This window comes from Grampus griseus (genome assembly GCF_964374135.1).
Source record: "Grampus griseus genome assembly, chromosome: X".
Classification (NCBI taxonomy): Eukaryota; Metazoa; Chordata; class Mammalia; order Artiodactyla; family Delphinidae; genus Grampus; species Grampus griseus.
In genome coordinates this window covers 60,287,798-60,315,714 of record NC_138999.1, presented here as the reverse complement: position 1 = coordinate 60,315,714, position 27,917 = coordinate 60,287,798, and the positions used below count along the sequence as shown (strand labels likewise).

Below are 27,917 nucleotides of genomic sequence, written 5' to 3'. Positions count from 1 at the left end.
GTTCTTACCCCTGCCCTTGCCAGCTGCCCTGCTTCTCCTTCAGACCTCTCCCCTCAAAGCACCTGCTCCTGCCCTTCCCTCGGCCCCAGGCTTTCTGGTCCCAGGCTTGTGTTCAACTCCCAGAGCAGCTTCGCCGGGCCAGCGGGATGTTGGGGTAGGAACCCCGTGGCCTTGGGTCTAGGGAGTTCTGGTATAGATCACCCCTTGGAAGAGGTTGCTGCCGAGAACCGCGTGAAACCCTGACTTCCTCTGTGTAGCGCAGGTTCCCGACCACAAGCACCAAAGCAGAGGGGCAGGCAGCACACGGCCAGGCAGCCAGAGTACCAGCCCAGCCATGGTCCCCGAGGTAAGTGCCGCTGTCCAGCCAGGCCAGACCACAGCTCCAAGTGGAGAGCCTAGGACACGAGGGGAACGTCAGGACTGGCCCACAAGCCAGGGCCACCAGAGGGTTGGGTGAATAGGTAGAGAATGCAGGGGTTGTGTAGAAGGAGCACTCTGGACCGGGAATTGGGAAACCACCTTGGCCACTGACTTGTGAATGACCACAGGCGAGACCCCTCCCCTTTCTGGCTTTGGTGCCTCATCTGCGAAACGCATGAGGTTGAGGCTCACTCCTCACGGTCCCCAAGGCTCCCTTCAGCTCTGACTTGGAACTTTGATCTTCCATGCAGGACTGAATTGGCCCCTGGGAGGCCCTCAGCTATGGGGTGGTTTGCAGGGGAAGGGGGTAAGGAATGTTTCTAATAGAGCTTGCTGGGCAAGTCCCCGGCGGGTGGCAGGCTTCAGTGTAGGGGAGGGGAAGGACAGGGGCAGAAAGCATGTGTTTGGGGGCTGCAGTGATTTGTAGAGGGGCCCCATGGGGGCAGGAAGTTGGAGTCCCCAGACAAGGGCTGAGGAGGGAAGAGGAGGGCCAGTGACTAGGAGAGGGGACGGCGAATAGGCGCCAGGGGACGAAGGTGGTGGAACTAGGCGTGGCCAGGACACTGAGGACCATAAGCCATGAAGGAAGGGCAAGGAGAGAGGAGAGGGGGCCGGGAGGGCTCTGGGCACAAGATGGAAGCTCTCCCTCCAGTCCACAGTCCCTGGGCCGATGGGATGACCCAGAAGGGAGAGAGAGAAGCAGCCTTCGAGAAGGGAAGTTACCAGCCCAGCACCCAGGCCGGGCACCTGGAGCTCAGAGGGCGTGGTTTAAGAAGAAAGGCAGGACAGTTACAGGGTACAGCCCAGGACTCCGGGCCTGCCTTACAGAGGAGTTGCTTCGAGAAAGCCTCCTCAGACTAAATCTTGAAGGAGTGATGTTTTTTAATTGAAGTATAGTTGATTTACAATGTTTCAGGTGTACAGCAAAGTGATTCAGTTATGCTTACATATATATCTATTCTTTTTCAGATTCTTTTCCATTATAGATAACCTACAAGATATTGAATATAGTTCCCTGTGCCCTACAATAGGCCCTTGCTGTTTATCTATTTTACATGTCGTAGTGTGTATCTGTTAATCTCAAATTCCTAATCGAAGGAGTGACTTTTAAGGCCTTCACAGGCTCTGTGCCCTCCCTCCCTCCACAGATGAGTGAACGCCAAGAGTTCCAAGTCTCGGAGCTTGACTTCCTCCTGGAAAACTCTTCCTATGACTACGGAGAAAACGACAGTGACCCCTGCTGTGCCTCCCCACCCTGCCCGCAGGACTTCAGCCTCAACTTCGACCGGGCCTTCCTGCCCGTCCTCTACAGCCTCCTCTTCATGCTGGGGCTGCTGGGCAATGGCGCCGTGGCGGCCGTGCTGCTGAGCCAGCGGGCGGTCCTGAGCAGCACCGACACCTTCCTGCTGCACTTGGCCGTGGCTGACGCACTGCTGGTGCTGACGCTCCCGCTCTGGGCGGTGGACGCAGCCGTCGAGTGGGTCTTCGGCTCTGGCCTCTGCAAAGTGGCGGGTGCCCTCTTCAACATCAACTTCTACGCAGGGGCCCTCCTGCTGGCCTGCATCAGCTTCGATCGGTACCTGAGCATCGTGCACGCCACCCAGCTCTACCGCCGGGGTCCCCCGACCCGCGTGGCCATCACCTGTGTGGCGGTCTGGGGGCTCTGTCTGCTCTTTGCACTCCCGGACTTCATCTTCCTGTCCGCCCACCACGACAAGCGCCTCAAGGCCACCCACTGCCAGTACAGCTTCCCGCAGGTGGGCCGCACGGCCCTGCGCATTCTGCAGCTGGTCGCCGGTTTCCTGCTGCCGCTGCTGGTCATGGCCTATTGCTATGCCCGCATCCTGGCTGTGCTGCTGGTCTCCAGGGGCCAGCGGCGGCTCAGAGCCATGAGGCTGGTGGTGGTGGTGGTGGTGGCCTTTGCCCTCTGCTGGACCCCCTACCACCTGGTGGTGCTGGTGGACACCCTCATGGAGCTGGGGGCCGTGGCCCGCAACTGTGGCCGAGAAAGCAGTGTGGACGTGGCCAAGTCGGTCACATCGGGCATGGGCTACATGCACTGCTGCCTCAACCCTCTGCTCTATGCCTTTGTGGGTGTCAAGTTCCGAGAGCGGATGTGGATGCTACTCATGCGCCTGGGCTGCCCCAACCAGAGGGGCCACCAGCGGCAGCCTCCGGCTTCCCGCCGGGATTCATCCTGGTCTGAGACCACAGAGGCCTCCTACTCAGGCTTGTGAGGCTTGGGATGGGGGATCCCCCTTTCCCACGCAGCCCAACTCCCCCATTCCAGGCTCCTCCCTCGCTCACTCCCCAGACACACACTCCTTGGAGTCCCCGATGGCCCTGGTACTGCCGGGTCTCCCAGGGAGCCGCCCTCCTGGCTCTGGGGGCTGCCCCATCACTGCTCCTTAGCTGCACAGCCCCCATCCCGCCGCTTCAGAGGTGGCTGCCTTCAGGCTCTTCTTACCTTGGCCGCTCGGAACCCCACCACCCTCCTAATTCAGTAACTAGGCCTCAACCTTCCCCGTATGCAGGGAGCATGAGGCAAACAGCATAATGGCAGCGGCCTTGGCCGGGCCTCCTGTTCCGCAGTGACTATGGCTGTGGTTCCCGAGACCTCTGTGTTTGCTCACTTTGATTTTTATGTCTAAAACTCTGCTTCAAACTTTTCAATAAACAAGCTAATCAGGACCAGGGTGTGTTAGTGCATCATTGCAGCCAGCCCTGCCCAGGCTCTGGGGATGCACTTCCTGCTTCTCCTTGTCTGGCCCTGGGTCTGTGCCAAACAATGCTGCCTCTGTCTCTGTCTCCCCTCCTCTCTGCCCTCCTGGGCACACCTGTCACTCACAGGGAAGCACCCAGGGACATGGGTGCAGGGTAGGCAGTTAGCCAACCCGCTGGCTAGACACTGTCTAGGCATAATTTGGGGAAGGGGCCTTCAGACATAAATAAGACATAGTCCCTGCACTACAGAAGCTTAGGCCAGCAAGGAAAATATATAGGTGACAATACCAAGCAGTCTATGCCACGAGGCAAATGTGCAGCACATGTTCAGAGCACTGCGGCTGGAGCCATTTGGGAAGCCTTCTTGAAGACAGAGAAATGAGTAAGAACTTAAGGGGCAAGTAGTATTTCCAAGGGCAAAGAGAAGGAAAGATGGTATTTCCAGGCAGATGGGAGGGCAGCAGCAAAGGCGGGAAGCCTGGAAACAGCAATGCTTATTGGAGGAATGATAACTGGTCCCAACTGGCTAGAATTAAGGGTTCAGGTAGAGAAAGGGTATAAAAGACTGAAAGTTAAGTTTGGGATCAGGTGAGGGTATCATAGGTTACAAGGCTGTAGTGGTTATTCATGTTAGAGGTGACGCAGGCTCTTACTAAGGAGATACAAGTAGGACTGGAAAAAAAGGAGATCGGACGACTTGGCAGTCATTAGCACATAGGCCACCTGGAGGCATGTGTGGGCTGCAGGGAGCATCTTCCCATGGCTATAGCTGGGGTGGAAGTGAGTGGGGGAAGTGACCAGGGCTACTGAGGTAAGGCAGAGGGCTGGACCCTCCCTTTGCAGGGGTGGAACCACTGCATTGTCAGTTCTCCCTAATGAAGTCAGCAATGGGCCATGATCCAGTTTCACAGGCCAGCTGGGCTTTGCTAAGATTGCAGATGTGGCTGGAGGTGGGACTGGAGAAGAGGGACCCAAGGATTTAGCTGCGGGAGCACGTACCACCCTGTGTACATACCCGATCCCATCTATACTTGTGCTTAGGCTTCAGTTTGTGGCCACTGAAAGAACACTCTCAGCATCTGCAAAATGAAGGAAAGATGGAAGGCAGATGACAGAATAACACATCCTGCCTATAAAAAAGTATCAGTGATGCTAGACTAGTAAAGATGTTTGAGGCAGGCTGAATAACAAGTCCCCAAATGTCCACACTCTAATCCCTAGAACTTGTGAATATGTTAATGTTACCTCACATGGCAAAAGGGAATTGAGGTTGCTAATTAGCTGACTTTAAAATAAGATTTTCCTGGATTATCTGGGTGAGCCCAGTGTTATCACAAGGGTCCTTAAAAGTAAAAGAGGGAGGCAGAAGGGGAGATAGTCAGAGAAAAGAGATGTCACTGGCTTTGAAGATGGAGGAAGGGGGCCACAAACCAAGGAATGCAAGCAGCCCCTAGAAGGTGGAAAGAGAAGGAAATTGATTCCCCCGCCCAGGGCCTCCAGAGAGGAATGCGGCCCTGCCCACTCCTTGATTTTAGACTTATGAGGTCTGCGCCAGACTTCTGACCTCCCGAGCTGTAAGATAATACATTTGTGTTGTTTTAAGTCACTAAACTTGTGGTAATCTGCTTTGGCAGACTGTTTTGGCAGAAACAGAAAACAAATACAACGTTGATTCCAGTCTACATCCCAGACAGCTCCCAAAAGTGGGGAGGTTGTTGAAGTGCTTATGGGCAGTCACAAAAATCCAAGAGAAACCCTAAACGGAGGCTGTTCTTCCAGACACATCCTGGAGAGCCTGAGAGGTCCGGGGTCTTAGACAAAGACCCAAGGGTTTGTTCTGCTCTGGACATGGGTTGTCAATGAACAGACTTTGCTAACAAGTGAGCTGCAGAAAACATTTGTTTATTTTTATTTTATGAACAGTTACATTGTTCAGGTGGCTTCACACAATGTCAAGAGCAACTAAACTCATGAAACATGTCTGTATTTCACTTCCAGGTAGGTGTAACAGGTTACATCTGACAGCAGCTCTGGTTTTGAAGTACTGTCTTTAAAACTTGTTCTCTTCTCAGCATGCCTCATTCTCTCAACGTGCCACTCTCCAGACATCATTTCTCTTTTGCATTTTGCTCTACATGTTAAAACTACAGCATCTAAATAAGACCCAAGGTAGATCAAAAGTGCTTTTGGGTATCAGCACAAAATGGTTAGCAACAGAACTCTTAGTGAAGAACAAACATCATTAACAAAAGGAAACTTTTAAAGAAGGATTTAAATTCTAATATTCATAACTTCACAGCATCAAAGATATCTTTCTAAAACTCCTTACCAATAGATGATTCACCTCACACAAATACATTCTCAGATAACCTCAACGAACCTGGCTTTGTTTTTTGGCAGTAAAATCCTTGCTGAGCTTTCTCATCACATCCCCATGACCTATCCCTGCCGTCTCCTTCCTGACTATTCTGTAATTCTCCTGCACATACTTGGCAAATGGTCTCACATGGGGCTCAATGGGGGTTCCATCTTTACGAGTTAATGGCAGAAGGACCAGAGAGCCGCGGCACCTGGCACAGATGAAGCGCTCGGTGTCCAGTGATCTGGTGTAGCGGCCGACCCTAAGGAGGAAAGAGACACCACACAGCAAACAAATCAGTCACTGTACGTCCGCATCTTCTCAGAGCTGCTGCCCCTGAGCCCACAGCCAGACTTCTTCTGTGGGATCTCAGCAAGTGGGGCACCAGGCAGTGGCCATGGTCAGGCTGGGTCAAAGCAGAAGAGAATGGAGAAAGAAGACATGGAAAGGAGTAGAGAAGTTTTACTCCTCAAGTCAGATAGCCATGTACTTCCTGATAAAACCACTGAAGACTACATGGAGGCCATAGTAAAAACGTAATTGGAAAAAGTCTGAGGAGAAGGGTCTTACCTGAATTTGCACCGAGTACACTCATAATGAATCCTGTAGTTAATCTTGTAGTTATGGCAACGGGTGACCTTGGGCAGCTCCGGGTGCACCATATTCAATTTTCGGGCATAATACTTCCATGCATCACCATGAGAATCACGGACGCCATCGAGCAGCCAGGAGGCTGCGTGGCATATCTCATGGACCAAAGTATCCCGGAGTCGGTCTTAGAAGAGGAATGAAATGAAATCATGAGGCTTAAACCGATTCCCTTCTGGTCTGTTACCCAACCACCCCTAGACTCTCCACCCCATCAGACACATAAGCATATGTGGGCAGGCAGGAGTGTTATCGCCCCAGGATTCTGAAGGTGAAATTTCTACTGAATTCAACCCGATTTTATTAATGGCAGAGAGCCTCAGCGGAGCAAGTGTTTTTGGAAAAGCTCCAATGTGCTCTTTTTGTGGGACACTGCTAGAAATACATCCAGCTGAGACCCGGTCGCCGCCCTCCAGGAGCATAAAGTGGGGTTTGGTCAGGAGAAGCTCCGTGGAGAAGCTGGGATCTGAGCTGGGCTCAGATCAATTGACTAGACTGGCAAAATTATCAAGGTCTTTCTAGGTGTGGTAGAGAAGGTGAGCCAAGGTTGGGGTCAGGAAAGCATGTGGTCCATTTTGAAAGCCAGCGTGAAGAAAGCCTGGCTGGAGCACAGGTGGAGTAGTGAGAGACAAGACTGGCCACATGGAGGGGGGCAAAGTACGATGGCCTCGAAAGCCACACTCGAGGCACTGGCAAGCCCAAGGTTTCCCAGCAAGAAACTGCATGGAGCAGGGAGAAAAGTGAGGTGATGAGGGTCCATAGCTAGGCAGAGGCAAAGACAGAGAAGGAATGATGATAATAGGAGAGTCATTATGAACATCCGGTGATTGGCTAGATATAGGGGACCTTGAACCTCAGTTACTGGGAGGATGGAGATGCTGCCGCTGGCAGTGGGGAGCTGCAGAGAGAAAGTTAGGCCCGGTAGAAATATGGACGAACTGGATTCTTGGTGGTGGTGAGACATCCAATAATAATGTCCTCTAAGCAACACACAGTAGGCCTGTCCACCCAGGAGTGACAGGGAAAGCTGTGACACAGGCGGCCAGAGAACACCAGCACCCAAGAGTAACCTCCCAGGCGCCATATCGGATGTAAGTGCAGCAGGGGAGCTGCCCAGCTCCTGCCATCACCTGCAGAATCGCAGACTTTCTGAGAAATCTCAATCTTAGCATAACGCTGCCTCTTCGGGTATCGAGTCTCGCCAGTGGTGCATAAACCAGCAGTTCTCAGCATCTTTTTATTCCAGCCGATGTCAATTTTCTCCGGCATCTGAGAACAAAAAGCAAACAAGAGCGAATCAGAAAGTGGTTCTAAGCAGACCAGAAAATATCAACTCAAGAGTTTTGCAAATCTAACATTCTGGGGATAATAAAACCTAAGCTGAAGCCCACGTAAAGATGAGACTGTTGCAAGCACGTGAATGCAGGCTCTGTGCTCCCCTGTATGGAGACAAAAGTCAGGGGCAGCCAAGGAGAGAAGGACACTTCTGCTGGGCTAGGAGATGGAGCCCGCGCATGAGAGCCATGAGGCACAACTAAAACTGCAACTCAGGACACTTAAGGTTCCACTCATCAGAGTTATCTGATGTAACACCACTGTCATCAGAAAGGGCACCAAAGGCTGGGGAACCTTTAGAAAGATCTAAGAACATTCCCTGCAGGAAGTTTTGTCACCAGAGTCAATAAACTCTGGAAAACCTCATGACCGCAGGTCTCTCTGCCTCCAAATTCTCTCCGATCCAGTCCATACCACAGGCTACTGACAGAACAACTTCTTTCAGCAGGCACTCCACGTTACATCCCATCCCTGGGCAGTGGTGCCTACTGATTTCAATTTAAGTTCCTCCAACCCGACTCCCAAGGCCCTCCATTAACCAGCCCTACACTAGTTAACATGTACTGCTCACTATGTCATAGGCCCTGTTCTAGGCACTTCAGGGGCATTCACCTATCCAGGCCTAATGGTAATTCTGTGAAGTAGTAGGTGGTAGGGACTAGGGTACTAGGACTGCCCCTATTTTACAGATGATCGAACAGGGGCTCAGTAACTTGCCTAAGGTCCCACAGCTCTTTCCTAGTATCCTTCAACACGAACCCTCTCTTCCAGATAGTCAAGCTTCAACACTTGCCCTCTCCTCCTCCACTGTTGTTCTCGCCCCTTACCATCCTTCAAGACCCAGAAGAAGTCTCACTCCCTCCAGGCAATCCTATTTCCCAACCGCTCAGGCTCTCAGTGATTTCTCCCTCTGCTGATCACCTGTGGTAGTAACAGTCTGGACCATATACTGTAACCCACAAAACATTCTGTGTCTTTCACGTATGCATGTCTCAACTCCCCTCCCCATCTAAACTGACACTTCTCAAGGGAAGGAAATATACAGTTAGTACATCTGCACACCTTCCAGCTCCCAAGAGAGCTGGGCATACAGCAGGTGCTCAGTAAGTGCTTATTTCATCGAGTCTACCTTTTTATCAAAGACAGAGCTGTTACACAGAGCGTAGATTTTCTGAACCAGTTCATCCTTATTTTGCTTGAAATTCTTTCCAGAATACTGCTTTAAGTTCTCAATGCCACGCAAGAAACACCCAGGTATTTTGCACTCAGAATGCCTGCAAAGGTAAATTCAACTGAGTTTTGTAGAGGGAAAGAAATCAGTAGAAGAAATGCATACATACAGGTCATGTCAAGAGAGACTTAGGGAAGACTTGCTGGTCCCTCTTCCTTCCAGTTCCTGCTACAAGGGCATCTCCTATAAGATTCCATTCATAGCCTTTTTCTCGTCACTCCCCGCACACTGTCAGAGACATGAAGCCCATGGTTCCAACCTCAACAGGGGTGATCCCACATCTGGATCTGCAGTCTCCACCTCTTTCCTAAGATCTGCGTTTACAACTGCCCAGTGCAAATTTCCAACTTACTAACCGGAGTATGTCTCCTGCTAAATGTGTTTAATGGTTCAACTTCTGTTATAACAGGCTAAAAACCTCAGAGACTTTTTAAATTCATTTTTCCCTCACCCCACATTCAACTAGGCACAAAGACAGACCACTGTCTCCTTCACATCATCTCTTCCAGCCAGCCCCTCCTTTCCACCCTGCTGTCACCATTCTAGGTCAAGTTCCTGTCCTCCCCTCTATGCCTTGCTACTACAGCATCCCGCTGTGTTCCTCACCTCCAGGCTCTTTTTCTTGTAATCCAACCACACACACACACACACACACACACACCTCTGCAGATTAATTTTCCTAGGCCATGTTCCAATGATGTCCCTCCCTGGCTTTTCACTGACTGTCTGGCCTAACATTCAAGGCCCAGGTCAACCTGGTTCCAACCTCTGTTTCCAACTATCATTTCCACTCTGGCCAAACTGGGCAACCTAAATGTTCCCTGGACATGAACCGATTTGTCCATGGCCTAGAATGGCCACACCTCCACCTCTACTGAGACCCACCCTCTGTGGAGCACTTCATCATTTGCTAAGAACTTCCTTTTGCATCATCGTATTTAATCCTCACGACCACCCTCCAAAGAAGCTACTACTATTCTTACCATCTCCACTTTGCACATGACGAAACTTAAGTTCAGAGGTTAAATGACTTACCCAAATTTCACAGACACTGAATCTTTTGACCCAAATCTCACGGTATTTCCATTAGACCACTATTGCTGCCCCATCTTTCAAGGCCTAATTCAGATGCACAAAGAATACTGCCGAGCCCATAAAAAACTCACACATGTAATATCTATTTATTTAAACGGAAACTTTTTTTTTTAAAGAAGATGTTGGGGGTAGGAGTTTATTAATTAATTTATTTTTGGCTGTGTTGGGTCTTCCTTTCTGTGCGAGGGCTTTCTCTAGTTGTGGCGAGTGGGGGCCACTCTTCATCGCAGTGCACGGGCCTCTCACTGTCGTGGCCTCTCTTGTTGCGGAGCACAGACGCGCAGGCTCAGTAGTTGTGGCTCACGGGCCTGCTGCTCCACGGCATGTGGGATCCTCCCAGACCAGGGCTTGAACCCGTGTCCCCTGCATTAGCAGGCAGATTCTCAACACTGCACCACCAGGGAAGCGCCTAAACTGAAACGTTTTTATCTTGGCTGGAACAATCCACGAGTCCAAAGAGATGAGCCCACAGAGCTGAAAAGATGATAAACCAGTAGCAAACAGAGGGAAGTGTTTCTGACCTGAAACCCTGAGACTGAGATTTTGCCAAGACGCTCATTAACCCTTAAGTCACAAAATAAAACCCTATGAGAGTTGCCCAGGGTGGAGACAGAGGGAAAGTACCAGAGAAGATATAGGCAGCTAAAGTAACGGACTTCTGCCCCACAGTCTGATAAGGGTGACTAATATTTCTGCCTCCAATTATTTAGTCCTGAAAGCAAATTTGCATCAGAAAAGGTGGCAGATAAAAACCTAAACCATCTGCAGACCTCAGCAGAGAGCGTGATGCCTGCGTGTGTCTATACTCACATCAAGCAGCTTGTGGCTTAGCAAGCCTTCACTTCAGTGGTAATGCTGCTTTACTGCAAACTGAGTATCTCCACATCAGAGGAACCAACAAGACCCCAGACGCATGCATCAGACACCATGACCAGCAAGCAGCCTGCACAGGAACAATGCTGAGCACAACAGGAAGCCTACAGACTGAAACAGGAAGCAGCAAGGCAACAGAGAAGAGCCCAAACAGGCCAGCCTCCTGATATGAGGCAGAGGACAATGACACAAAGGAGCAGCTTCTTCCTTCATTTGTCACACTCTACCCAAGACACATGTCCCTTAGAGGCAAAGCAGCTTAAATATGGATCTAGGAATCCAGAGAACAAGCTTTGCTGCAAGGGGACCCATCTAAGACATGACACGCCGAACCAAAGAGAAATGCAGAAACAGAGAGCCTCTCTGCTCAAGTCCAAGTTTCTCTGTTGCCCCTACGCCTGACACATCATTCTTCTTCTCCCCTTAAGATGCAATTATTGGAGTTCCCTGGTGGTACAGTGGCTAAGAATCCGCCTGCCAATGCAGGGGACACGGGTTCAAGCCCAGGTCCAGGAAGATCCCACAGGCCACGGAGCAACTAAGCCCGTGCGCCACTACTACTGAGCCTGCACTCTAGAGCCCGCGAGCCACAACTACTGAAGCCCGTGTGCCTAGAGCCCGTGCTTCACAGAAAGAGAAGCCACCGCAGTGAGAAGCCCGCGCATGGCAACGAAGAGTAGCCCCCGCCCGCAGCAATTAGAGGAAGGCTGTGCGCAGCAACGAAGACCCAACGCAGCCAAAAATAAATAAATAAATAAATTTCTTAAAAGGAAAACACCATATGTTTAAAAATAGATGCATTTATTGCCCCAAAATACAGGTAAAAAAAGAAACGTACAGTCCTTCAAATATATCCCTTCTTTTGTAAGATAACTCAGATGTAAGTATAAATTACTCCTGAATGCACAGAAAAACAAAGAAAAGTATGCTCACTATATCATATTTTTAAGAGAAAAAGTGAGAAGTTCCTGGAACCTAAGTGAGAAAATCCATTTTTTTTTTTGCTTCCTTTGAGCATTAACATGTCTGTGGTCTAAATGACCTGTTGTTTTCAGTATCAATATAATATCTAACATATAGCTTAATAAAGAGACTATTTATTTCACCTTAACGTTTAAGCTTTAAAAATTTGCAAGAAGGAGCTTCCCTGGTGGCGCAGTGGTTGAGAGTCCACCTGCCGATGCAGGGGACACGGGTTCGTGCCCCGGTCCAGGAAGATCCCACATGCCGCGGAGCGGCTGGGCTTGTGAGCCATGGCCGCTGAGTCTGCGCGTCCAGAGCCTGTGCTCCGCAACGGGAGAGGCCACAACAGTGAGAGGCCCGTGTACCGCCAAAAAAAAAAAAAAAAAAGAATAAGGGTCCATCCAGAACACTAGAAAACCCTGGAAGACAATCTTGACTGCCTCCCCCCAATTCCAATGGATGGGAACACATCTGTTCTGCCTTCTCACCATTCCCACTGCCTTTGCTTTTAGTTCAGTGCAAACTGGTGGCCATGAGGCTGTATCTGGCCTGAAAAAAAGGATCTTTAGCTACACATCATTGTTTAATCTGAGTGGAAGGACAAAGGAAACCTCAGGGGCCAGAGCTCCTGTGGCGAGGGGAGGGTAAAAAGGCTCCAGTCTGCCCGGAATCGCTGAAATCTGTGCAGAGTGCCCACGTCCCGGCTCTGTTGGGGGAGGGGGAGGGAGGGCACCGAGGCTCCTCCCCCCCCTTCCTCCTCTCCTCCTCCTGCCGCTTCTGCCCTCCCCATTCAGGGAGGTAAAACTTGTGCCGCCCCCCCCTCCCCGCCCCAGCAGACTTCTTCATCCCCTTGAAAACCCCCACACGTGACCAGTGGACAGCTTTGCACGTGACAACTATGCAGTCAACTCCTGTGCCGTTGACCGTGAGCAGTACATACATACCCAGGCTCGCATTTTTCAAATTCTGCTGCTCCGGGTTTCTTCTTTAAAGTCCCATGCTTCTTTGCTCTTTTAACAACTGAAAAGAGAGTAGTTTGTTTGTACCCTGAAAACTGGTACCAACCAGCAACTCACAGAAAGGTAATCTCAGGAGGAGCCCTCACAGCCAAGCCCAGAGCAGCACATATACACTCAACGCTTCTCTCGGAAGCGGGCACCCTCCTCCGTTAGTCTGCATGAAAGATTTCACCTACGCGAGTAAGCAGAGTAAGCGAGATAGGATTCTGTCCTAGGCGCTGAGGACTATTATGAGGCTACATGAATATGCCTTTGGAGGTTAGACTGTGGGGGCGACTGAGGCACGTGCAGTACCAGGAATGGTGTGGCATAACTCACGCACTCACTCTGAGGAAAAGGCCCCCATCCTAGGTGGCACCTTCATCCAATGTGCAAGCCAAATCTTTCCCCTTTTGTCTAGCACCCATACTGCCGGTTGCTCTAGCCAGAAATGCACGTATCAGGAGTTAGTGACCTTCATTCATTTATCTAAAAAACTTATTAAACGTCTAGTACGTGCCAAGTACCAGGCTAGACTCCAGGAGAGACTAAAGGATGAGTGAGAGCCCTCCCATCAAGAGGCTCACCATCAGGACTTCCCTGGCGGTCCAGTGGTTAAGACTCTGTGCTTCCACTGCAGGGGGCACGGGTTCGATCCCTGGTCAGGGAACTAAGATTCCGCATGCCATGTGATGTGGCCAAGAAAAAGAAAAGGCTCACTATCTACTGGGAGGACAGATTCAGAAACGTACTTAACACAGTTGTGTAAGTGCTTTACTAGTGACAGGGCCTAGGAACTTTGGGAACCTGGGAGGGAGGAGCACCTCGGACTTACGGCTTTCTACAGCAAGTGGCAATTGGGCTGGATCCTAAGAAAAATGGGATATCCTCAGGACAAAAAATTGCAGGGAAAAAGCACTGCCAATGGATGGAACGGCAGATACTAAGACACTGGAGCATGAGGACGACACAGGTGTTCCTCGCCCTTCCCCAGAAAGAGCCTTCTCACTGGGATGGCTGCCTCCCTCGGCCACTAGGAAGCTGCTGAAACATAGCGGAGGGTTAGTAGACAGGACAAGCAGACTCGACAAGACAGACATATACGGGGGAAAGGGCACCCACTTGTGGCGCTAGCCTTAGTGGGACAGGCATACTTGGTTTGATTGGCTTACCAGGTGTCACAGGTATGTGTCTGGTTTTATTTTTCCTTTTCCTTGGTTTTGCCACCAAACGTACAGGCTCTTCATCACTTGACAACTTTCCAACTGAAATCTCTAGCTCAGCCTTAGGATCATCACTTGGTGGCTGGCAGACATTTTCCCCAAGATCCTGCTTACCAACATCGTAAGATGGTTTGTGTAGGGAGATAGCAAACTCATTCTTCTTTTTCTCATTTGAGGGAGTTTGGTCCTCATCACACGAATCATCTTCTATTAGCACAGGGCCCTCCAAATCATTATGATCATCATCATCATCAGTGATAAGTATTGGAGACTCCTGGGGTGGCTGCTCATCGGTATCAGACACTTCCAGAATCTCATCTGAAATTCAAGAGACACGATGTATAAACATACTCCCTCCACCCCCACACCCTCAACTCAAGTTCAGATTATTGAGCACAAATTAAACAAGTCAGGGGCTTCCCTGGTGGCACAGCAGTTGAGAGTCCGCCTGCTGGTGCAGGGGACACGGGTTCGTGCTCCGGTCCAGGAGGATCCCACATGCCGCAGAGCGGCTGGGCCTGTGAGCCACGGCCACTGGGCCTGCGCTCTAGAGCCCGCGAGCCACAACTACTGAGCCCACGTGCCACAACTACTGAAGCCTGAGCGCCTAGAGCCCGTGCTCCACAAGAGAAGCCACCACACTGAGAAGCCCACACGCCACAATGAAGAGTAGCCCCCACTTGCCGCAACTAGAGAAAGCCCACACACAGCAACGAAGACCAAGTGCAGCCAAAAATAAATAAATAAATTTTTAAAAAAATTAAACAAGTCAGGAACTGTGATATAATGAATCCTAGGTAAGAATCAGTTATTTAGACGATTTTACCTCTATTACTTTTTTATTTTACTGAGAACAGTGACAGATAAAATAGCAATCCAAACCCAGAGGCAATTTTCAAATCACATTTCTCTGTAGGTGCTCAGGGGTTCCCACAGGTCCGAAACTTGTATATTTTCACTGGGCCAGAGCAAAATAAGAGAAATCAGAATAATAAAGTGGGTTTGTTTTTCTTTTTCCCCTATCAAGCTAGCTTTCTATAATTTAAAGGACTGTTCTTTATTTTGAGATTATGTCCTGACTAAACTTTTGGTGCTCTTTACCTTATGAAATTATGGTGATAGATGGTAGTTGGAGTTTATTTCCATCATTAGACAAATTAAAAATTGGCAACTCTATGTTAGTCACCAAAATTTCATTTTTTAACTAGTCCATAAGTCTGAAGCTCTCAAAACCACTGATGTGAGAGTAAGGAGTTAAGTTCTGATGCCAGCACTGAAAGGCCTTGGGAACACTGAGACTGTCCCTGCCCTCACTGAGGATCCATCCCTTTATCTGGATACCAGGGGCAACGTGCCTAAGACTCAAGCTCTCTGCAGTCTGCTCAGGGTTCAACTTCTAGGTTTCTATGATTCTGGATGTAAAAAATATAAACCACAGCATGAGCAAGTTGTGAAAATATCTTTATGGTGCAAAAAACTCTGTATCCTAAAATTGCAGATTTGGGATAATATATTTTGAGTCTCATCTATGATTTAAATTAATTATCAAAAAATTTCAGATATGCAATAAGGAAAGAGAAAGCAGCGGGTGTTCCTATGGTAAAAAGTCATCCTTCCTAGAAGAGTTAAAGTTTTCCCACCTGCAGCTGAAATTCTAAGCAGTAGGGACACAAATGAACTCATTTACTAAACAGAAACAGACTCACAGACCTGGAAAACAAACTTCTGTTTACCAAAGGGGAAAGGTGTTGGGGGGAGGGATAAATTAGGAGTTTGGGATTAACGTATACACACTACTATATATAAAATAGCTAAACAACAAGAACCTACTGTATAGCACAGGGAACTATATTCAATACCTTGTAATAAACTATAATGGAAAAGAACAGAAGAAAGGAATATATATATATATATATATATATACATGTGTGTATAACTGAATCGCTTTGCTGTGAAACTAACACACCTGAAACTAACACAATATTGTAAATCAACTCTACTTCAATAAAATATAAATAAATAAAAAGTAGGGACACACTGCTTACAATCTGTAAAAAATGACTCTGTACATTGACAAAGGTTTCAAGTGAGGTTGGAAGTATGTGTTTAAGCTCCTTGGGCCTTTTTTCCTGTAAAACTGCCTAAATTCACTACCATAACAAAAGAAATGGCATGTGGAGAACAGTAAAGAAACATACAAAGACAGTCCTGTTGAAGCATTCTTCATCCCACTACTGGGATGGATGCTACCGGTCAGAGCAGCCTTAGTTGAAAGTTCATCCTCAAAAGACGATGGATCTTCTGATTCAAGGAGTTAGCAACTGGTGGCCTATGGTAATAAACTGGCCTCTGGCTTTGTCACTCAGGCCCCTACTCTAAAGCTACCTCCCTCGGGGCTCCCTCTGCATTACAGTAGCTTGTCATGTTATACCCCCTACTCTGCACCTGGACCTCTGTCCTGCTCAGGCAATCCACTCAGAGCTAGAGAGGAGGGAAAAAGGAAATGAGAGGCCACAGGTGGTGAAACAGTAGGAAATGCGGGTTCCAAGCCACCTCTCCTTTCCCTTCTCTGATATCAGTGGTATATCTGAGGTAGTTATCAAATAAGTAGCCAGTATTTTTAAGGGTGCCAGTACTTTAAGTAGGTGCCTGTGTCTCATGCCCTACACCAGGTACTTAGCAAACAGAGATCAATAAAATACTATCCCGGGCTTCCCTGGTGGCGCAGTAGTTGAGAGTCCGCCTGCCGATGCAGGGGACACGGGTTCGTGCTCCAGTCCAGGAAGATCCTACATGCCGCGGAGCGGCTGGGCCCGTGAGCCATGGCCGCTGAGCCTGCGCATCCGGAGCCTGTGCTCCGCAACGGGAGAGGCCGCAATAGTGAGAGGCCCGCGTACCGCAAAAAATAATAATAATAAAGAAAGAAAGAAAGAAAAATAAAAAATAAAGAAAAATAAAATACTATCCCAAAGGCTTAAGAAGCTCCTAGTCTTCCTATGTCTCACACCCACTGAGCAGGTTCTGAACTGCGAGTAAAACTCCGTGCCTCCCGAAAGGTGATGAGGGCCTCTGACTCCTAAGAGGCAAGGACCTGCTATGGGAAACAGGCTCTAAGAAAAACAGGACTCTCTAGAAAATATAAACGGGGTAGCAAAAGGCAAAGACAAACAGCTAGACAGAGAAAACAAGCATTCCTCTGAGAAGTCACTGCCAGCTGGCCCATAAGCCTCATACATGAGCCTCCATCAGGCTGGAAAGAATGCGCCCCTGTCTCTTACTCCTCCTTCCTCCTCTCTGTCATCCCCACATACAGGGAAAGAGGAAAAGAGCGGAAGGCAGAGGAGCAGGGCAACCTTCACGCTAATCAGGCTGAGTTCCTGACTTCCCTCTGCTCCCGCGATGTAACGCTGGGTAGCTAAGAACTCTACTGAGGGCGATGCCTGGGGTCTAAGGCAGCAAGAACAGTTGCTGCTATGTTAGGAAATTGACCAGGCAGTGCGGGGAACCCAGCCATATCCACATCCAGCACATAGGAGGAAAAAACAGTGGCACTCACTACGAAATTATTCAGCATAGAACATTTGCTGACTTTCATCCTGAGATGACTGTGCATGGTGAGGCTGCATCTTCTCTAAGTTAGTAGTATACTTGCCTTTGCAATGTATTTCAGCTATCTTAGCTCTCTTTTGCTCACAGAGGTTTTCATCGTCAGAGTCTGAGTTGATCACCACGTAGCTGAGTGATGAGACAGAGAAAAACAAAAGAGAAGCATGAATGCAACATTCTTCTTTTCATGGCATTTTCTACCTTTGTTCCAATGAGCATAATCACTTTGAAATGACTTGTTGGTTTCCCACAGTAACTCTGTTCCCCTTCTCCAGAACTCAATTGTTATTCCTGATTTTCCATCTTTCCTATCTTCATACCAAATCTTTCCATCCGTCTCAATCCTTTCAAAAGGAGGAATGTGTCAAGTACTGAGAGACTGAAGTGGGCTGTCAGACGGTATGTGTTCAAATAGTTTTGGCGCAGGGGGAAATTGATTAAGGAAAGGTTTATTTAATTGCCATTTCTCTTTATCCACGTTGAGATCCCCCTGCCACAGATACAGAGAGGCAGCCTCGGCAGGGAGATTTCTCCTGGGCGCCACTCTTTGCAGCCTGAAGCCAGCACCGCCCTCTCTAATTGATGGATTGCTTTGGCAGGAGTCCAACTCAGCAGTATCCCTGTGCCACCCAGGATGCCGGTGGTGAGCACGCCTCTGGGACCGTCGTTCTCAGCTGGCCCAGGTATTTGGGTCAGAGGTTCCAGAAGGCTGAAATTCTCCACCTTTCTGTATTTCCCAAACAGTGTACAATAAGTGTGATATACCTTTATGATGAGACAGAAAACTACTTAAAACACTGCTAGAGGACTTGTCTGTACCAGTTACAGGCACAAATCTATTCATCCATTTCCACCATATTCACCACTTTTTTTTTTTACATCTTTATTGGAGTATAATTGCTCTACAATGGTGTTAGTTTCTGCTTTATAACAAAGTGAATCAGTTATACATATACATATGTTCCCATATCTCTTCCCTCTTGCATCTCCCTCCCTCCCACCCTCCCTATCCCACCCCTCCAGGCGGTCACAAAGCACCAAGCTGATCTCCCTGTGCTATGCGGCTGCTTCCCACTAGCTACCTATTTTACGTGTCCTAGTGTATATATGTCCATGCCTCTCTCTCGCTTTGTCACAGCTTAAGCTGCCAAGTTGATGGGCCTTTGCTCTCCTGTTGACCATTCATTCCATCCTTAAAATTCTCTCTTTTCTTGATCTCTGGGATACTGTTTGGTTTTGGTTCTCTTCTCACCTTTTTTGCCCACTCCTTCTCACTCAATTCTCTTCCTCACTCATTCCCAGGCTTTATCCACACCCCTTTCATGCCAATCCAATTAATTCCTAAGGATTGGGTAAACATTATCCATCCGCCAGCCCAACTTTGCTTCTAACTTCTCGCTCCACAGTGCCAGCTTCCTACCTGGATATCCTGTGGGGAGGGCCGATTTTTAGTCAGTCTCCACAGGTACAGCCTCACCAACTGTTTTACTGATGGTGTCTATTCGAACCAGTCAGGCAGCCATCCTGACTAATCCCTGTTTGTATCTATTGACTGTAAATGTTTTGAATATCAGCCCTGCCTATAGGCCCCTCAATTTCAGCATACCCAAAACTGAACTCATCACCTCCTCCCCAAATTCACCCTTCCTACAATATCCCATATACAGAAGCCTCCTGGGTCTGGACCAAGATCTGTGGGCACTCCTGGCAGACCCATTGAAATGGATTTTCTTTACATATTTGTTCAACATCTACCTAGTGGAGGAAGGAAGAAACCAATTTTTCTACTTAAAAATTGGATACTTTTAAATTTATTATTAAACAAGGGCTCTATAATGTATAATATTGTAAACCAGAATATTTCTAAGGATCCATGACATACCATTTAAAATGTAAGGGGTGGATCGTAAAGAAGATGGCAGAAGAGTAAGATGTGGAGATCACCTTCCTCCCCACAGATACACCAGAAATACATCTATACGTGGAACAACTCCTACAGAACACCTACTGAACGCTGGCAGAACACCTCAGACCTCCCAAAAGGCAAGAAAGTCCCCACATACCTGGGTAGGGCAAAAGAAAAAATAATAAACAGAGACAAAAGGATAGGGACGGGACTTGCACCAGTGGGAGGGAGCTGTGAAGGAGGAAAGGTTTCCACACACTAGGAAGCCCCTTCGCGGGCGGAGACTGAGGGTGGCGGAGGGGAAAAGCTTCGGAGCCGCGGAGGAGAGCACAGCAACAGGGGTGCGGAGGGCAAAGAGGAGAGATTCCCGCAGAGGATCGGTGCCGAACGGCACTCACCAGCCCGAGAGGCCTGTCTGCTCACCCGCCGTGGTGGGCGGGGCTGGGAGCTGAGGCTTGGGCTTCGGTCGGAGAGCAGGGAGAGGACTGGGGTTGGCAGCGTGAACACAGCCTGCAGGGGGTTAGTGCACCACGGCTAGCCGGGAGGGAGTCCGGGGATAAGTCTGGAGCTGCCGAAGAGGCAAGAGACTTTTTCTTCCCTCTTTGTTTCCTGGTGCGCGAGGAGAGGGGATTAAGAGCACTGCTTAAAGGAGCTCCTGAGACGGGGGCGCGAGCCGCGGCTAAAAGCACGGATCCCAGAGATGGGCATGAGACACTAAGGCTGCTGCTGCCGCCACCAAGAAGCCTGTGTGCGAGCACAGGTCACTATCCACACCCCCGCTGCGGGGAGCTTGTGCAGCCCGCCACTGTCAGGGTCCCGGCATCCAGGGACAACTTCCCCGGGAGAACGCGCGGCGCGCCTCAGGCTGGTACAACTTCACCCCAGCCTGTGCCACCGCAGGCACGCCCCCCACTCCGTACCCCTCCCTTCCCCCGGCCTGAGTGAGCCAGAATCCCCGAAGCAGCTGCTCCTTTAACCCCGTGCGAAGAACAGACGCCCTCCAGCGACCTACACACAGAGGCGGGACCAAATCCAAAGCTGAGCCCCAGGAGCTGTGAGAACAAAGAAGAGAAAGGGAAATCTCTCCCAGCAGCCTCAGAAGCAGCGGATTAAAGTTCCACAATCAACTTGATGTACCCTGCATCTGTGGAATACATGAATAGACAACGAATCATCCCAAATTGAGGAGGTGGACTTTGAGAACAAGATCTATGATTTTTTCCCCCTTTTCCTCTTTTCGTGAGTGTGTATGTGTATGCTTCTGTGTGAAATTTTGTCTGTATAGCTTTGCTTCCACCATTTGTCCTAGGGTTCTATCCATCCGTTTTTTTTGGTTTGTTTTTCTTTAAAAAAATTCTTTTTTCTTAATAATTATTTTTTATTTTAATAACTTTATTTTATTTTACCTTACGTTATTTTATTTTACTTTATCTTCTTTCCTTCTTTCTTTCCTTCCTTCCCTCCCTCCCTGCTTTCTTTCTTGCTTTCTTACTTACTTACTTACTACTTTTTCTCACTTTTATTCTGAGCCGAGTGGATGAAACGCTCTTGGTGCTGCAGCCAGGAGTCAGTGCTGTGCCTCTGAGGTGGGAGAGCCACCTTCAGGACACTGGTCCACAAGAGACCTCCCAGTTCCACATTATATCAAATGGTGGAAATCTCCCAGAGATCTCCATCTCAACACCAGCACCCAGCTTCAATCACTGACCAGCAAGCTACAGTGCTGGACACCCTATGCCAAACAACTAGCAAGACAGGAACACAACCCCACCCATTAGCAGAGAGGCTGCCTAAAATCATAAGTCCACAGGCACCCCAAAACACACCACCAGACGTGGACCTGCCCACCAGAAAGACAAGATCCAGCCTCATCCAACAGACACTAGTCCCCTCCACCAGGAAGCCTACACAACCCACTGAACCAACTTTAGCCACTGGGGACAGACACCAAAAACAACGGGAACTACGAACTTGCAGCCTGCAAAAAGGAGACCCCAAACACAGTAAGATAAGCAAAATGAGAAGACAGAAAAACACACAGCAGATGAAGGAGCAAGATAAAAACCCACCAGACCTAACAAATGAAGAGGAAATAGGCAGTCTACCTGAAAAAGAATTCAGAATAATGATAGTAAAGATGATCCAAAATCTTGGAAATAGAATGTACAAAATGTAAGAAACATTTAACAAGGACCTAGAAGAACTAAAGATGAAACAAGCAATGATGAACAACACAATAAATGAAATGAAAAATACTCTAGATGGGATCAATAGCAGAATAACTGAGGCAGAAGAACGGATAAGTGACCTGGAAGATAAAATAGTGGAAATAACTACTGCAGAGCAGAATAAAGAAAAAAGAATGAAAAGAACTGAGGACAGTCTCAGAGACCTCTGGGACAACATTAAACGCACCAACATTCAAATTATAGGGGTTCCAGAAGAAGAAGAGAAAAAGAAAGGGACTGAGAAAATATTTGAGGAGATTATAGTTGAAAACTTCCCTAATATGGGAAAGGAAATACTTAATCAAGTCCAGGAAGCACAGAGAGTCCCATACAGGATAAATCCAAGGAGAAATACGCCAAGACACATACTAATCAAACTGTCAAAAATTAAACAGAAAGAAAACATATTAAAAGCAGCAAGGGCTAGTGCGAAGCAGCCGCATGGCACAGGGATATCGGCTCAGTGCTTTGTTACCGCCTGGACTTGAGGATATGGGGAGGGGGAAGGGTGAGCTGTGACAAAGCGAGAGAGTAGCACGGACATATGTACACTACCAAACGTAAAATAGCTAGCTAGTGGGAAGAAGCCGCATAGCAAGGGGAGATCAACTCGGTGCTTTGTGACCACCTAGAGGGGTGGGTTAGGGAGGGTGGGAGAGAGGGAGACGCAAGAGGGAAGAGATATGGGAACATATATATAACTGATTCACTTTGTTATAAAGCAGAAACTAACACACCATTGTAAAGCAATTATACTCCAATAAAGATGTAAAAAATAAATAAATAAATAAAAATAAAAATAAAATGTAAGGGGCAGTGATGGAAATTCTGCATCTTTGACTGTGGTAATGGTTACACTACCACATACGTTTGTCAAAACTCATCAAACTGTATACCCAAAAAGGGCTAATTTTTCTGTATGTTAAGTCATTCCTCAATAGACCTAACTTTAAAAGTATAAATAATAAAACTGATCGTTTCCAATAGATAGCTTTATACAATGCATTATTCAGTTCCGGTATTTCAGCTGACTGCAACTGCTGACTTTAAATCACTTTCACACATTGGTGTCAAGCTTGGTGGTTTGCATGTTGCAAAAATAATCAACAGAGGTAAATCAGAACTAGCTAGAAAAACATTTTCCCACTTGACAGCACTATTTCGCCTTGGGTGGGTGGGGGACAGGAATGGTCAATTCATATTTCTACAGGAATTCAAGGAGTTGATGTGGAAACCACAGTTATTACAGTTTTATTCCAGGAATTTTTTTTTTCTTAGCACTTCCTATAGTTTGGCACCTGGGCAACACCCCTTCATCTAGCAGAGGGCTCCTAAATAGGAAAAGTAGTAGATAATGCTGACAGTTAGGTTAGAGCCGGATCACAGAGGACTTTACCTACTGGGTTTACCAGTTTGATTTCCCTATGATAAGCAACTTGAATAGAGAATTAGTATGATCAAAGCAGTGACTCAGGAGATTAATCTGGAAGTGCGATACAGACTGGATCAGAGAAGGAAGAAATCAGGGTGAGGAGCCCACTTAAAAAGCTCTTGCACGGGAGCTTCCCTGGTGGCACAGTGGTTAAGAATCCGCCTGCCAATGTACGGGACATGGGTTTGAGCCCTGGTCCAGGAAGATCCCACATGCTGTGGAGCAACTAAGCCCGTGCGCCACAACTACTGAGCCTGTGCTCTAGAGCCTGTGAGTCACAACTGTTGAAGCCCGCACACCTAGAGCCCATGCTCCGCAACAAGAGAAGCCACCGCCACGAGAAGCTCGCGCACAGCAACGAAGACCCAAGGCGGCCAAAAATAAATAAATTAAATAAATAAATTTATTTAAAAAAAAAAAGCTCCGCACAGATACAAGAGTAAAAACTGATAAAGGCCTTATAGTAGAGACTGGAAGTTAAGGGATGGTTCAGAGAGACTTTTTTTTTTTTTTTTTGGCGGTATGCAGGCCTCTCACTGTTGTGGCCTCTCCCGTTGCGGAGCACAGGCTCCGGACGCGCAGGCTCAGTGGCCATGGCTCATGGGCCCAGCCACTGTGCGGCATGTGGGATCCTCCCGGACCGGGGCACAAACCCGCGTCCCCTGCATCGGCAGGCGGACTCTCAACCACTGCACCACCATGGAAGCCCCCCAGAGAGACATTCTGAAGAAACTGCCCAATTAAATAATGGGCCATGGATAAGAAATATATTTTGAACCCAGTTGTGAGACCAAACACCCATTATGACCCTGAACATAGGATTCACAGAGAAAATGTGATGTTTATTCTTAAGTCATCTTACCAGGAACATTGTTCCTTAAAAAAGTCAAATTTCACTAATTCTCCTACTCACCTGATGTTCCTTTTCTGCAGGTTCATTCCAGATACAACTGACACAGAGAAAGAAACAGGGCATCAGAAAGCATTTGAAGCATAATCAAATCTGGTTACCCATGTCTTTAACTCCCTAAAACCAAAGTCCATAAATTACAGCTGGTCAAAATTTATGGTGGACTCTTACATCTCCCATGAGAGAGAAGAAATAAATGTAAGGAGATCTTGAATGAAAAAAGTAAAGGAAGCAAATTGGAAAAGAAGCACAAAGAACTTCCTCTGCTCCTCATAGTAGGGAAATAAACTTTGCTTTGCCAATCTAGAACCAACCCTAGAGGAGACAAACCTAGGACAGCTTACATCAAATGTCCCAAATCACATTTTAGTCATCTCTACGGAGACATGGCTAAATTATGCTTTAAATTGTAAATTACTGCTTTGAGGGGACTCTACTTACAGTAATCAAGTTCTTCATCACTGCTTGAGTCCACAGTAAGAATGCAACTGCAAAATAAAATACATTCTGTTTTAAAGAAAGGCTACTAACGTCATAAGCAACCAAATGTCAAAAATCTCAAATGGAAAGAACCATCAATCAGAGTTTCTGAAATGCAAAAAGGTTTTAAGGGCTTATGAAATGAAGATCACAATAGGGTAGGAGAAGAAAAATTAGAAGGCACAAGCTGCTCAGTCCGTACTGCACAAAGACCGGACAAGAATGTTAGTTGAGTATCATTAGCTATCAGTGTGAGAAGCCTGTTTTTTGCCAAGTGGTATATTTCTATTTAAAGATATGAAAGTGAATTCTGAGAAAGGGACCACAGGGGAAAGGACTTGAGGATGCAGAGTTTACAGTTAAAAATCAAAAGGGCAGGGCTTCCCTGGTGGCGCAGTGGTTGAGAATCCGCCTGCCAATGCAGGGGACATGGGTTCGTGCCCCAGTCTGGGAAGATCCCACATGCTGCGGAGTGGCTGGGCCCGTGAGCCATGGCCGCTGAGCCTGCGCGTCCGGAGCCTGTGCTCCGCAATGGGAGAGGCCACAACAGTGAGAGGCCCACGTACTGCAAAAAAAAAAAAAAAAAAAAAGAAAGAAAAAGAACATGTACGATGCAACCACATTTTTGCACTTACGTATATGTATACAGAAATTAAATAAAATTGTCCTAAAAATGAAAGAAAAAGTCCTAGTAGTGAAATTACTGGGCCAAAGGACATGGGCATTTAAAATTTTGACATTGCCAGATTGCCCTCCAAAAAAGGTTGCACCAATTTATAGTCCCACCATGACTGTATGAAATTTCCCTACAAATTTGCCAACACTGGGTATTATCAAAAATTTTTTTTAATCTTTGCCAATCTGATATATGAAAAATGGTATCTCACTCATTTAAAATTCTTTCATTTCTTTAAGTAAAATAAAATTAAAAGTTGAATAAATTTTAATGTCTGTGGGCCATTTGTATTTTTTTCCCTGAGAACTACCTTCTAAAACTTTTGCTCATTTTCTGTTTGTTCACCTTTTTAAATTGTTGCTTTTATTTATTTATCTTTTGGCTACACCACGTGGTTTGTGGGATCTCAGTTCCCCGATCAGGGATTGAACCCCAGCCATGGCAGTGAAAGCCCGGAATCCTAACCACTAGGCCACCTGGGAACTCCATAATTGTTCCTTTTAAAAGTTCTTTGTAGATTAAGGAAGATAGCCTTTTATCATAAGTAATAAAAATATTTTTCCAGTTTGTTGTCATTTTTATGCTTTTGTTAGATATCAAATTTAGAAAGACCTTCCCCACTCCAAAATTACTGGAAACAAAATCCAGCTATATTTTCTAGCATTTTTAATGGTTTCATTTTTTATTTTTAAATATTTTATCCAAGTGTAATTTATTTTGGTATAAGGAGTGATGAGGTAAGAATCCAATTCTTATTGTTTTCCAAATGGTCAACCAATTATCTTCGAATTATTTGTCAATGAATCCATCTTTTCCCCAGTGATTTGAAATGTCATTTTTTTCATCATGAACTAAATTTTCATATGTATTTGGGTCTATTTCCAGACTCTCTAGTCTATGGTCTCTACTTTCTCCCATACCAGACACTTATCTGTATGCTTATCTTACCTGTGAAGGAGGAAAACAGAGCAGTGTTCTGGGAGAATGAAGACTTAGAGGAGATGAGGCGACTATCCTAAAATACCTATCCCAGAGAAGAAAAATACTTCACCTGCATACCTCAAGAGGGCAGCACTGCGAACACTGGGAGTAACAAAAGGACAGATTTGAAGTTCACCAGAATGAAGAACTTTCTAGAAATTACACATATTCAACACTGCATTGTGTTGCTTCATGAAGTTGTACACTCCTGGCCACTAAAAGAGCTGTTATACAGAGGATTCATGCATTGGATAGAAACTGGACTCCCATGATTCTAAGCTCTCTTTTCACAATTCTCATTTTATGACTAACCAAATTATACACTCTGTAGACTCTAAGTGACATAAACATATACTTTTTGAGAAAGTCGTTTTGCCAACAGAGTAAGACTAAACTAAGAGAAAAGAGAATTTTTCAAATCTCACCAATCATCATCCTGGTTCTTCCAACGCCCATCCTCTGCTTTGGACATGTCCGCGTCTGTAGTCAGGACAAGGATATATGTTTGAAAGGAAACCAGAACCAGTTAGATGTTTCTACGTTCTGCATTTACCTTTGAGCAGCTTCTTCACCCCAACTTAAAGCCAAAACTTTGCTCTATGAAATGAGAAGTATTTAAATTTGTTTATTGCTGACCTTTCTCCCACCTTGCCCCACCAAGGTTCTTCGTTGATCCATTAGAAAGCCCAAAGCCCATAGCGGCCCCTGATGTTAAGCCGCCTCAACCACCACCTGTTATAGAGATGTGCAGGGAGGACAATCGTTCATTTATCAGCCCCCAGATCAATTTTCTACCCACTGTAAGGCTTTTAGCATGTACTACTCTGTCCCCGGCCCAATGCTCTTCTGACCCTAAATGTATTCCCACCACCCCCTACATCACCACCGGCGCTCCCCTCTCCCCACATCTTCATTCCCCCTACTTCCGCCTCATGCCCCAAGGAAGTCTTCCATCAGGCTTTCACACGCTCCCACCCCCCACACCCCACCACCCCCGTACCCTCCACCACCTCCCTACTCCTGCTCATAGCCAGGCTTACACAGACCAGGCCACACCCTGACACACACCTCAATCCAACTCACACTCTCCCCATCCCCCTACTCGCACGGGGAATCAGGTCACCTTCCCCCCACACCTCCACGCCTCCACCAACTTCCAACTTCCGCCCCAACGGGGCCTCAAACTCTCCTCCTCACTCCGCCTCACCACCCCTCCGCTCCACCTCCTCTCTAAACCCCCTCCACCTCTCCACCTCTTCCCTGCCCCCAACCCCCCGCCCCCCACCAGCTTTGCACCAATCAAGCCTAGACCCCTCCCCCCTCTTGCTCAGACCTCAGACACCTCCACTCACCCCCCCACACACACACACCCCTCCATCCCCTTGCTCCCGTCTCCTCTCCCCAGGAGGTCTTACACCAACAGGCCTAGGCCCTTCCCCCACTCCGGCCTGGAGCCAGTTTTGCACCATTAGGCCTAGGCCCCTCCCCCATCTCAGCACCCCCAGCCAGCCTTGCACCAATCAAGTCTCGACTCCTCTACTCCTCCCCCCACTCTCGCCTTCTCTCCCCAGGAGGTCTTACACCAACAGGCCTGGACCCCTCCCCCCTCCTGGCAGCTTTGCACCATCGGTCCTAGACCCATCCCCCCATCTCGCCTCCCAGCGCCCCCAGCCGGCCTTGCACCAATTGGGCCTTGACTCCTCCGCTCCCCGCTCCCACGCCCGTCTCTTGCCCCTAGCTGATCAGGCATCGACCGCCCCCATGCACACCCCTACCCATCCTCCACCTGCCCCTACTTCCACACATTACTCCAACCTCTATCAGCCTGC

The 27,917-nt window shown here is 47.8% G+C and overlaps 2 protein-coding genes across 2 annotated transcripts; one reads left to right on the top strand and one right to left on the bottom strand.

Moving 5' to 3' along the window:
* Positions 1 to 334: 334 nt before the first annotated feature.
* On the top strand, positions 335 to 2,657 carry CXCR3 (C-X-C motif chemokine receptor 3; the record flags this gene model as incomplete). Its single annotated transcript, XM_082680910.1, has 2 exons — positions 335 to 346; positions 1,569 to 2,657. The coding sequence occupies 2 exons, from the start codon at positions 335 to 337 to the stop codon at positions 2,655 to 2,657; spliced, it is 1,101 nt and encodes a 366-aa protein (XP_082537036.1).
* Positions 2,658 to 5,455: 2,798 nt separating this feature from the next.
* GCNA (germ cell nuclear acidic peptidase) lies at positions 5,456 to 26,560 on the bottom strand (the record flags this gene model as incomplete). The annotated part of the gene is made up of 10 exons (XM_082682070.1): positions 5,456 to 5,765; positions 6,074 to 6,278; positions 7,282 to 7,420; positions 8,616 to 8,760; positions 12,593 to 12,668; positions 13,819 to 14,187; positions 17,459 to 17,604; positions 23,955 to 23,991; positions 24,393 to 24,439; positions 26,514 to 26,560. The coding sequence occupies 10 exons, from the start codon at positions 26,558 to 26,560 to the stop codon at positions 5,516 to 5,518; spliced, it is 1,461 nt and encodes a 486-aa protein (XP_082538196.1). The 3' UTR covers positions 5,456 to 5,515.
* Between the last annotated feature and the right edge of the window lie 1,357 nt (positions 26,561 to 27,917).